At 52.8% G+C, this 10,944-nt stretch overlaps 3 protein-coding genes across 8 annotated transcripts in view; 2 read left to right on the top strand and 1 right to left on the bottom strand.

Annotated features, from left to right (window-relative positions):
* Positions 1-1,020, top strand: part of Ercc1 (ERCC excision repair 1, endonuclease non-catalytic subunit) — a 16,420-nt gene extending 15,400 nt beyond the window's left edge. For all 5 annotated transcript variants that reach the window (XM_029555533.1, XM_008852035.3, XM_017802908.2 and 2 more), the window contains one exon: positions 913-1,020. In XM_029555533.1, coding sequence (XP_029411393.1) covers positions 913-966 — 54 coding nt within the window. In that variant the 3' untranslated portion in view covers positions 967-1,020. The remainder of the gene's footprint in view (positions 1-912) is intronic.
* Positions 1,021-1,094: 74 nt separating this feature from the next.
* On the bottom strand, positions 1,095-4,642 carry Cd3eap (CD3e molecule associated protein). The gene is made up of 3 exons (XM_008852033.3): positions 4,488-4,642; positions 4,037-4,178; positions 1,095-2,468 (listed from the first exon to the last, which is right to left on the bottom strand). Exons 1-3 carry the CDS (start codon positions 4,507-4,509, stop codon positions 1,127-1,129), a joined length of 1,506 nt encoding a protein of 501 aa, XP_008850255.1. The 5' UTR covers positions 4,510-4,642; the 3' UTR covers positions 1,095-1,126.
* A 100-nt stretch (positions 4,643-4,742) lies between these two features.
* Positions 4,743-10,944, top strand: part of Ppp1r13l (protein phosphatase 1 regulatory subunit 13 like) — a 24,512-nt gene continuing 18,310 nt past the window's right edge. Inside the window, exon 1 of one of the 2 annotated variants that reach the window (XM_029555532.1) lies at positions 4,743-4,902. The gene's annotated coding sequence lies outside the window, so the exon portion shown is untranslated. Of the gene's footprint in view, positions 4,903-7,135; positions 7,272-10,944 lie in introns of those variants that run through there. The other variant, XM_008852032.3, reaches the window with a different exon arrangement.

The raw sequence follows: 10,944 nt of genomic DNA, 5'->3' as shown, positions 1-10,944 counted from the left end.
TTTTTTTGGTCTTTTTGAGACAGGGTCTCCCTGTAGCCCCAGCTGTCCTGGAACTTGCTATGTAGACCAGGCTGGCCTTGAACTCACAGAGATCTACCTGCCTCTGCCTCCCGAGTGCTAGGATTAAAGGCATGCGCCACCACGCCTGGCCCTTAAAATTAATGTTTGGAAATGTAGTTCAATTGGTAGAGTACTTGCCTGGCATGCACAAAGTCCTGCGTTTAATTCCCAGTACCACATGAATGGAGCATGGCAGTGCATGGTGTTGCATACCTGTAATTCTGGCACTTGGCTGAGGTAACAGGATCAGAAATTCAAATTCATGGTCCTCTGTGGGTAGTGAGTTCCTGCCCAGGATACAATAAGAACTTGTCTGAAATATAAATAAAATCTGTCTGTGACAGTGTCTCATGTAGCTCAGGCTGGACTTGATACGTAGCTGAGAATGGCTTTGCATTCCTGATGCTCCTGCCTCAGCCTCCCAAGTGCTTAGATTTCAGGGTATGCACTACCATTCCAGCTCTCTTTTTTTTTGGGGGGGGGGGGTGTGGTTATAAGGTTTTTTGTTGCTTTTTGTTTTTTGAGTCAGGGTCTCACTATCTCTCTATGTAGCCCCAGTTGGCCTCAAACTCACAGAAATTCACCTTCCTCTTCCTCCCAAGTGCTGGAATTAAAGGCATGCATCACCATGCCTGGCTAGTTTTAAGTGGCCCACTTACATCTGCTTCTCTCCCACATGGGGAAACGGAGGTGAGGTCCTTCAAAAGGATGGTGTGTCCAACCTCACAGGCAGCCTCAAGTAGAATCCAGGCACCTGAAGCTCCTCTAACCTGGGAGAAAAAGCCAAACCCCACTCTAGATGTCATAAACAAAGTGTCTTTAATGACAGTTCTTTTCCCTTCCTGCCTGCAGGCCCGCCGGCTCTTCGAGGTCCTACACGAGCCCTTTCTCAAAGGGCCCCGATGACCCCCACTGCTGTTGAGGCCCCAAAGCTGTAATAAAGTATCTTCCATGCCCAGGCTCCTGCTGGTGTGCTGTGATTGCTGGGAGCCGGCTCATCTCTGCAGTGGCCTTCTGACGGCCTCCCTGGGCCGCTTGGGCCTTGCTGCTCTGTTTCCCTGGGGCACTACACAGGCTCCTGGTGAGGCTTCCTCTTCTGCTGCTGCTTCTTACCTTCTGTGGGAGGCATCTCCCCAGATTCAGGCTCCAACAGCATCCCTGACATTTCCCCCTGAGGCATGGTGTCTGGGACCCCACTTTCCTGACTCTTCTTCTTTTTGGTGGATCTGTGCACTGCCCGGGCCTCAGGCTCCCCCAGTTCTCTTGGACCTGTCACCTCAGCCTTGGGCTCTGTCACTTTCTTCATTTTCTCCTTTTGCTTGGAGGTTGCTGGGGCCTCCTGGGGCTCAAGGTCAGGTGGCAGCGCAGCCTCTGTCACCTCCATCCCCAGGGCCAGGGCCAGGGCCCGCTGCTTCTCTTTCTTCTTCTTTTTGGGGGACACCAGCCCTGCCTGAAGCCCAAGTTCACCCGGCAGTTCAGGCTCCATTTTCGACCCATGGAGCCCCATGTCAGGCTCTACCGCCTCAGTCCCCTGCTCCATCAAACTTTGTCTCTTTTCTTTTCTCTTCTTCTTTTTGGGGGACAGGAGCATGGCTTCCTCCTGAGACTCCATACCAACCTGTGGCTGTGAGGTAGCTGTGGTCCCCTCTGTGGGCTCTGGCCCTTCGATCTCCTTTTGCCTCTTTCTCTTCTTGGCAAGGGACAGAATAACCCCATCAGGAGGCTGAGCTTCCACCACAGCCTCCAGCTCCCCCAGCATCTCTTCGGACTCTAGCACCCCCAGTTCTGGCTGGACTGTCTCTGCCCCCTTGGACTTTTTCTTCTTTTTATAACTGGTCGTGGATGGGAACGGCAGGCCCAGAGGCTCTGACATCTCAGCTGCGGGTTCCATTGCCTCCACTTCATTCACCTGCTTCTTCTTCTTCTTCTTCTTCCCAGAGTCCATCTCTATGTCACCACAGGCTGTGTCCACTTCCACAGCCCCATGCCCATTCACGCTCTCCTGAGCAGCTACGGCCTCTAACACCTGCCTCTTCTTTTTCCTCTTTCCCAAATTGGGTGAGCTCAGAGCCGAGGTGGACCCAGGCCCTGTCACGGGCAGGCTGCCTCCAAAGGCAGAGAACCTCGGCCGCAGCCCGGAAGGTATCTGTGGGGGGAGGCTTGTAGGAATGGGCTGCAGAGGGATCCCCAACAGCAGAGATTCTTGAGGACCCTCGATGATCTTTAAATTGCCATGGGGGGCTGGGGCACAGGTGAGTCCTCCTCCTGCCTCCACAGAGGGAGCCAGCAAGGTTGCTTCTCCAGCCTGGGGACTGCTGCTGCTTAGGACCTGATAGCGGTGTCGTTTGCCATCCAGTTTGCCCTTCACAATCTGCGAGCCAGACAGGGGTACCCGCCGCCCATTGAGGCTGAGGGAGAAGGGAGCAGAGGCTTGGTTAGACCCTTTCGGTGTCACAGGAGGCTGTCACAGGTGCTAGAAGCAGCTTCTCTGGCCTGAAGTGCAGCTCAGCACTTGTCTGGCACATGCAAGGCTTTGGGTTCTACCCCCAGCACCAAAAATCAAGCCAAACCAATCAATCACCATTATTGTTTGGGGTGTTTGTATTTTGTTTTTGCTGATTTCAGACATGCTCTCATATAGCTGAGGCTGACCTTGAACTCCTCATCTTCCAGCTCCCACCTCCCAGTGCTGGAATTAGACATAGGCCACCGTTCCTGGCCATTTATTTATTTATTTATTTATTTATGGTCTTTTTGAAACAGGGTCTCCCTGTAGCCCCAGCTGTCCTGGAACTCACTATGTAGACCAGGCTGGCCTTGAACTCACAGAGATCCGCCTGCTTCTGCCTCCCAAATGCTGGGACTACAGATGTGCACCACCACACCCAGCAGATTATTATTATTTTTTTTAAAGACAAGTCTCAGGCTGGAGAGATGGCTCAGTGGTTAAGAGCACTGACTGCTCTCGCAGAGGACCAGGTTCGAATCCCAGCACCCATATGGCAGTAACAACCATCCATAACTCCAGTTCCAGGGGATGTGACACCCTCTTCTGACCACCTCCAGCATTGCACAACATGAGTATACTTACATACATGCAGGTAATACACTCATACACATAAATTTTTTTTAAAAAATTTATTTTTGTTTGAGACAGGGTCTTCCTGTAGCTCCAGCTGGCCTGGAACTCACTATGTAGACCAGCCTAGCCTGGAACTCAGAGATCCACCTGCCTCTGCCTCCCCAGTGCTGGGACTAAAGGCATTCACTACCATGCCTGGCCAAAAATAATAAATATATTTTTAAGACAAGTCTCCCCATATCCCCATCTGGCCTGGAACTTATTATGTAGACAAGGCTGGCCTGGATCCCAGACATTCTCCTGCCTCTGCCTCCCAGCTGCTGGGATTAAAGGTGTGTTCCAGGAAGCCCAGAATAGTTTATTGTCACAGGGTCTCTAAATGTAGCCCAGGCTAGCCCTGGTTCTCGCTAATTCAAGTTGGCCTTGAACTCTACCTATAATCTGCCTGCCTCAAGCTTCCTAAATGATGAAACTAGAGTGTTGGGATTACAAATGTTCACCACTATTAATGTTTAAAAGAGGGGGAGGGGTGCTCTGGGATGTACTTCAATCGCTTGAGTGTTTGTCTAGCATGCCCAAAGCGCTGGGTTTGATCTCCAGCAGCACATAAAATGGCCTAATGGCAGTACTTGGGTTGAGGTAAGAGGATCAGAAATTCAAGGTCTGCCAGGGCTACATTAGGAATTTGAGGCCTACCTAGGATAGATGAGACTCTCTCTTTAAAAAAAGGGGGGGGGAGGGAAGCGGGTGTGGTGGCACCTATCTGTTGTCCCAGTACCCAGGAGGCTAAGGCTGAAGAATTGCTGGGACTTAGAACCAACAGAATTTCTGGGTTCTTACGTTCAGCCTATGGGGTGGGAAGATAGTCCCAGGGGGTGGCCGGGGACCACTCACCATTGTGGGACGAAGTCCACAGGGGCTTGGATAAACCACAGTTCAGTATCTGGGCCTGTCAGCGCCTCCAAGGAGAAGCGAGGGGGATCCGAGGCTGGAGATACCGCGGTAAAGTTGGCGGGACAGGAGAACCGGGAAGCACCTGAGGGAGAAGACGCAACGGGGTTGTGTGTTGGGAGGGGCGGTCTGCTGACACATGCAACCCTGCAGGGCGCCTAAGGTCCACGTCCCACAGTCATTCCCTCGGGCCACCTGCCCCCCTCTAAAGCGACCCCTCCTTCCATCAGCATCCCCCCGCCCTCCGTAGCCTGTCTCGGGCCACACTGGCATCTCCAGACTGGGAGATCCGCTCCGCACGCCCGGAGTCTAAGATCGCATCCCGGAACTCTCCCGGGCACCGCCCTCCTGGCCCCCAGCTCTGCCTCAGCACCCCGCGCCCAAGGCGGCTCACCGCAGGCGGGGGTCCCCTCCATCCGGAGAGCGGAGGCTGGCACGCCGGACCCCAGAAGCTGCGTGGACCTCAGCCCACCACGTGCACCCTAGGGGGTGGAGCCTCACCCGGAAGCGTCCAAGTAACCTGGGCGGGGGAGCGTGGCTCTGAGCCTGGGCCGCTATTGGCCGAACCCAGCAAATCTACTTAGGAACTACATAAAACAGAGGAATGACTCTTTTTCCAAGACTGTGCTCCAGGGATAAGTTAATTCATTGTTTTTAGGGAATCAAAGTTTCAGCAGATCTGGTGCTGGCTCCTCCCACGGCACCTCAAACGTGGTTTTTCCCACCTCCGTCTTAAAGGGGCCTCACTCCGCTTAAAGTTCTTAAAGAGACAGGACGATTGATTGAGCAGAAATTTCTGAAAGAGGCAGGTAAGAATCCTGGTCGTGGGAGGGGCGCAGTGGTGCACGCCTTAAATCCCAGCACTCTGGAGGCAGAGGCAGGAGGGTCTCTGTGAGTCGAGGCCATCCTGGGCTACATAGTACCAGGCCAGTTGGGGGCTACAGGAGCCCCTGCCTCAAATAATAAATAACAACGACAATAATAATAATAATGTGTGTGCTTTCAAAGTTAGACTCCACCTTTGGAAATTACCGAAGCCGCGGAAGTTGAGTGCTGAAGGAGAGGGCCGATAATAGATTAGGGATGATGGGAGCGATTAAAGAACCAGCCAGAAGGCGGAGCTTCTGGACTTTGGGGGGGGCGGGTGGGAGCGGGAAACCCAGGGGGAGGAGCCCGAGGGATCTAGGGAGGACCCTTGGACCCAGAAGCGGGATCCGGTGAGACTCATGGATGTTCTCGAGGACCTCGAGTCCTGTAAGGAAGGGAGAGGGAATGAAAGGTCCGGATCGCCGACCACTCCTTGCCCCGGGGCCCCGGTAAACAGCGGCACGTGGACACCAGATCTGGGGGACGCGCCCACGCCCCTTCCCAGCAGGACTGCGGCGCGTGGGGCGGCGGGTGGAGCCGCGGGACGGCGGGTGACGCGACTGCATTCCTGGCCGGTGTGTCAGCGCCGCCTCCGGCCCTCCCCCCCGCAGAGACTAAGCATGCTGCCCCAGCACTGGGGGGTACCCCCTTCTGCGGCTTTCCAGGAGTCAGGGACAGCCTGGGGAAGGCGAGGTGTTACCTCGGGATCCCCGCGTGGCCACGAGACTCCGGACTCGCCCCTTGCGGGCTCCCGGACTCCAATTCCCAGGGGGACCCGTGGGCGTCAGGCGGTGGACGTCGCTCGCGGGTGCTGCTGGGGATTGTAGTCCAGCCCCGACTGTGCGCTGTTGCTGGGAAGCCCTGTAAAGATCCAGCCTGTTTATTTAAAAAGCTTAATTTAACTTTTAAAAAATTATTTTTATGTATATGAGTGTATAGCCTGCATGTATGTAAGTTCACCCGTGTTGTACAAAAAGTCAGTACTCTTAACCACTGAGCCATCTCTCCAGCCCCTTAATATAATTTTATTTAAAAATTACTTTTAGATTTATTACCTTTTAAATTTATGTTCGTGTGTGTGTGTGCCAATGTGAGTATACCAGTGTGGGTGCTCACAGAGGCCAGCAAGAGTCAGATTCCCTGGAGCTGGAGGCACAGGCAGCTGTGAGCTGCCCAACGTGGGTGCTGGGAATTAAACTCAGGTCCTTTGAAAGAGTAGCAAGTGCCATCTCCAGCTCCTCTTTTTATTTTTATTTGTTTAAATTTTTTTGTGGTTAAAAAAAATATTTATTTTTAGTGTTTTTGAGACAGGGTTTCCCTTTGGTCTCAGCCGGCCTGGAACTCACTATGTAGACCAGACTGGCATTGAACTTACAGAGATCCTCCTACCTCTGCTGAGATTAACGGCATGGGTCACAGCCTATTATTTATTATTTTTATTTTACATGTATGAGTGTATTGCCTGCATGTGTAAGTGCACCCGTGCTGTGTAATGCCTACAGAGGGCAGAAGAAGGTGTCAGATCCCCTAGAACTGAAGTTACAGATGGTTGTTATCTGCTATGTGGGTGCTGGGATTTGAACCCGGGTTCTCTGCAAGAGCGGTCACTGATCTTAACCACTGAGCCATCTCTCCAGGCCTCCCTCCCTTTTTTATTGGTGATTTTAGTCTTTCTGAGACAGAGTCTCCCTGTCTTCCTGTAGCCCCAGCAGGTCTGGAACTCACTATGAGCCCAGGCTGACTGCAATCTCACAGAGACCTTCAGGCCTCTGCCTCCTGAGTGCTGGGGTTAAAAAATGTTTTACAGACAGGAGAACTGGGGCTCGGAGTCTTGATTTAGTGAGGTCCCTTTCTTGTCCTAGGATCCAGGCGTGTGAATTTCTCCTAGCCTTAAATCATCTATCCATTAAGTGTCCAAATCTTCACTCGAAATAGGGGAAGCTGAGCCTGGAGGGGTGGGGAAGGACCCGGGGGTCCGTCTTCTGTACCAACAGTGAAGTGCACAACCTTATGGAGCACACTGTCCAGAGCGTCCTTGAGCTTCAAGGTCTCACTCTTGCCATCTGTGAAATGGATCACTGGTGACTGCCAATGGGAATGTCCGCCCCTTGGGGACTACAAGTCCCAAGGTGCTCCATGCCACCCTGGCTGCCCCTCCCTTGTGGGACCCGCCTCCCTCCTGTCCGAGTCACGTCGTCTAACCTGTTCCCGGGCGACTGCCCCGCCCCGTTCTCCGCTCCGGCAGCTGGAGCTGGAGCTAGAGCTGGAACCGGAGGAAGACCCCCCCGGTGCCAGGATCTGCCCCGGACCCGTGAGTTCCACACCCTCCTGGGAGGTCCAGCCACCCCGGAGGAGCCCGACACCACATCCCTGGGGAGGATTGAGAGGGAACTTGGACGGCTAAGACCCAGGGCAGACTATGGGGAGCTCAGACGTCTGGGTGTCTGGATTGAGAAAACTCGGGTGCTGGCTTTCCTAGGCAGATGGAGTGGGGGGTTCGGAATGCCTGAGTTCTTGGAGTGGGGGAGGTTCAGAGCCTTTGGTCTTGGGGGACACTGGAGCTGGTACTTGAGTACTTTAACTGGGGATTCTGGCAGTGTCCTGGGGAATACGGGGGTCTCAGCTCTCAATCTTGGGCAGGTATGGGAGGTTAAGATGGTGAAGTTCTGGGGTCGGTGTTTGACCTGTCCCCTGACACCAGCTGCCTTCTCCATTGAACCCCCAAGTCGCAGCAGAATTAGTGGAACCAGGATAGTGGAACTTGGTCTTTGGACAGAGTAAGACAAGCTCCCAGGGGTCCCTCCAGAGGCTGTGTCCGGGTGTTACACCCCACTTTCAGAAGGCTTTGGGGTGGGGGCAGGGGAAGAGAAACCGGGGCAGTTCTCCAACCTCTTCTGTGCCGCTGAGCGAACCCCAACATGTCATTAACTGGGGCGTCAGACCTGCCTAACCAGAGGAGGGACATCTGGCCAAGGGCACCCCCTGGTGGAGTTAGGGTGGGGCCTCTTGTTACCCCATAGGGATTAGAAATATTTGGGATTTGCAGAGGTCATTTTGGAACCCAGGTGGGCCTTCCAGACCCATAGGGTTGGAGCTGGGACACTTGTGTGGCTTCATGCATCAGTGTTACATAGAGTGGAAGGGGTAAACTGAGGCTGACAGGTCAACATAGGCAGCTGAATTTGACATCTTCCTCTCCCACCAGAATTAGTGTACTAACTTCTCCCTCCCAGGGTTCCTTGCCCTGACTCAGAGGTGAGACATGTCACCTCCACTTCCCTCTGTCTGACCTGAGGTGTTGTGGGAGATAAGGAGGGATTGAGGCTAATTCTGGAGGTGTCTGTCCTTGAGACTGGGGGAGGGCAGGGATAGGCAGGCACCTCCCTCTGATTCTCCACTTCCCTGCCATCATGTAGGGAGATTAAGAAGGTAGGGAGGATCTGAAGAGAGAGAGAGAGAGAGAGAGAGAGAGAGAGAGAGAGAGAGAGAGATGTTTTGCTACTGCCTGGGGTTTGAAGGACATTTGGTGACAGCATGAAATAAAATTAAAAATAATAGTCTGTGACTGCCAACACAGACTGTGCCCTGCCAGGTTCGGGTCTGGGAGGAACCAAGGGAGAGTCTCATTGTCCAAAGAAGTCTCTGGCAAGTGCCCAAAAGTAGGAACTGTGAGTTCCACTTTTAATGGAGTTTGTTGACCCCAGGGAAGGGCTCCTCCCTAGCGATGGGGAAACTGAGGCTGGACAGCAGACACCACCCACACCCTGGGATCTTGCCAGTTTCTATCTGGAATCTTCCAGGGCCGTCTCCCTGCCATAGTGCCCAAGTTCCTGGGGATGAGCCCTGGCAAGGATTTTGGAGATTGAGGGTCCTGCGATCCAAGAGCTCTGGCCATTGAGACCACCTGCATCAAAACCCAGGGCATTTAGAATCTCAGCAAGAAGGGGCTTGGGGACATAGCTTAGTTGGTAGAGTGCTTTATCATGTATGAAACCCTGGGTTCCATCCCCAGCATCACATAAAACCCTGGATGGTCGCACATGCCTGTAATTCCATCACTTGGGAGGTGGAGGCAGGGGGATCAGGAGTTCAAGTACATCCTGGGCTACATGAGAGACACTGTCTCAAACAAAATCAAGACAAAACCTCACAAAAGAAGCTCAGGAAAACCTGGGTCTTCACTCTTCACTCAGGAGCCCCTGTCTTGTTTATCCCCCTATTCCTGGGGATTGAACCCAGACCCTTATGTAAGCTAGTCTAGCTCTCTATGGCTGAGTTATAGTCCAGCCCTTGCTTTTGTGTTGTTTTGTTTCATTTTGAGACAGGGTCTCCCTGTAGCCCAGGCTGCCCTGGAACTTGCTATGTAGGCCAGGCTGGCCTGGATCTCACAGAGATATGCCTGCCTCTGCCTCCCAAGTGCTGGGATTAAAAGCATGTGCCACCACACCCAGCCAACTTTGCTTTTTTAAAAAAATATTTTTATTTATTAATTTTTTTTTGGTCTTTTTGAAACAGGGTCTCCCTGTAGCCCCAGCTGGCCTGGAACTCACTATGTAGACCAGGCTGGCCTTGAACTCACAGAGATCCACCTGCCTCTGCCTCCCAAGTGCTGGGACTACAGGCATGTGCCACCACACCCGGCTTATTTATTAATTTTTATTTTTTGTGTATGAGTGTATTGCCTGTATGTAAGCGTACCTGTGTTGGAGTCCTCTGGAACTGGAGTTATGGACAGTTGTTAGCGGTCATGTGGGTGCTGGGAATCAAACTCGGGTCCTCTGCAAGAGCAGCCAGTGCTCTTAACCGCTGAGCTATTGAGCTATTTCTCCAGCCCTGATTGCGGCTTTTTTTTTTTTAAGATAGAGTCTCCCTATGTAGCCCAGGCTGGCCTTGAACTGGAGATCGCCTTCTGGGTGCTGAGATTACAGACATTCCCCTGAGTCAACATAATGAACTGTGGAGGAAGGCTAGTAATTATAACAGACCTGGATGTGTGAAGTTTACTTCACACATTGCACAGCTGTAAACACTATATATAAATTAAGTCCTCTAATCCTCACACCCTACTGGGTGAAGGCCTTAATTCCCCCAAGAGGGAATTGAAAAACGGGGAAGCTTCAAAACTAGCTCAAGGTAGAGACTTAGCTAAGGTAAGTCATCAGTTCATACCACAATCAGTGCACCCTGGTGTACCCAGCCCATCCTGATGCACTGACCTGGTTCCTATGGAGGATGACTCCTCCAGGAAGCCCAACGAGATATTTCACCCCTAAGACCCTGGCTTGGGTGCACAGGAGACCAGGCCAGGAGAGTTAAGGGTGGAGCTGAGATGGGAGCTGCTTGCAGAAGGAACCAGAGTTGGAGGGGAGCCCAAGGAAGAAGACCTGGGGGTGGAGGGCTGGGGCTAGAGCCTGGGAACTGAGACTGGGCTGCGCCCTGCCTGCCCCGCCCTGCTCCCCTGCCCCGGAGCTGTGCACCTGCCCAGGCCCGCCTCACATTCCCGGGGCCTGAGCTCAGCCAAGATGCACCGGCAAGGAACGGGCGCACCCTGGCGGTGGACACCCGCACCCACTTAGGAGACAGCCCTGGGCTGGGTTGGCACTTCCTGACAATTGTCAACATGAAATCTGAGAATCTTACACATTTGATAATCATGCAGTTGGCAAAAGATCCGCTTACTGTTCGACGCTGACCCTGGAGGCCACGTAGAGTTATTGATTTTATATCTTGACAGATAGTGTGATAAAGTATGTCTGGCCGCTATCAGATTCTAAAGGAGACAGCCCTGGGCTGGGTTGGCACTTCCTGACAATTGTCAACATGAAATCTGAGAATCTTACACATTTGATAATCATGCAGTTGGCAAAAGATCCGCTTACTGTTCGACGCTGACCCTGGAGGCCACGTAGAGTTATTGATTTTATATCTTGACAGATAGTGTGATAAAGTATGTCTGGCCGCTATCAGATTCTAAAAGCCTGGAT

Source organism: Nannospalax galili, unplaced genomic scaffold, assembly GCF_000622305.1.
Source record: "Nannospalax galili isolate Female #2095 unplaced genomic scaffold, S.galili_v1.0 scaffold385, whole genome shotgun sequence".
Classification (NCBI taxonomy): Eukaryota; Metazoa; Chordata; class Mammalia; order Rodentia; family Spalacidae; genus Nannospalax; species Nannospalax galili.
The sequence above is the reverse complement of the archived record's forward strand: the minus strand, read 5'-3'. Positions and strand labels throughout refer to the sequence as shown.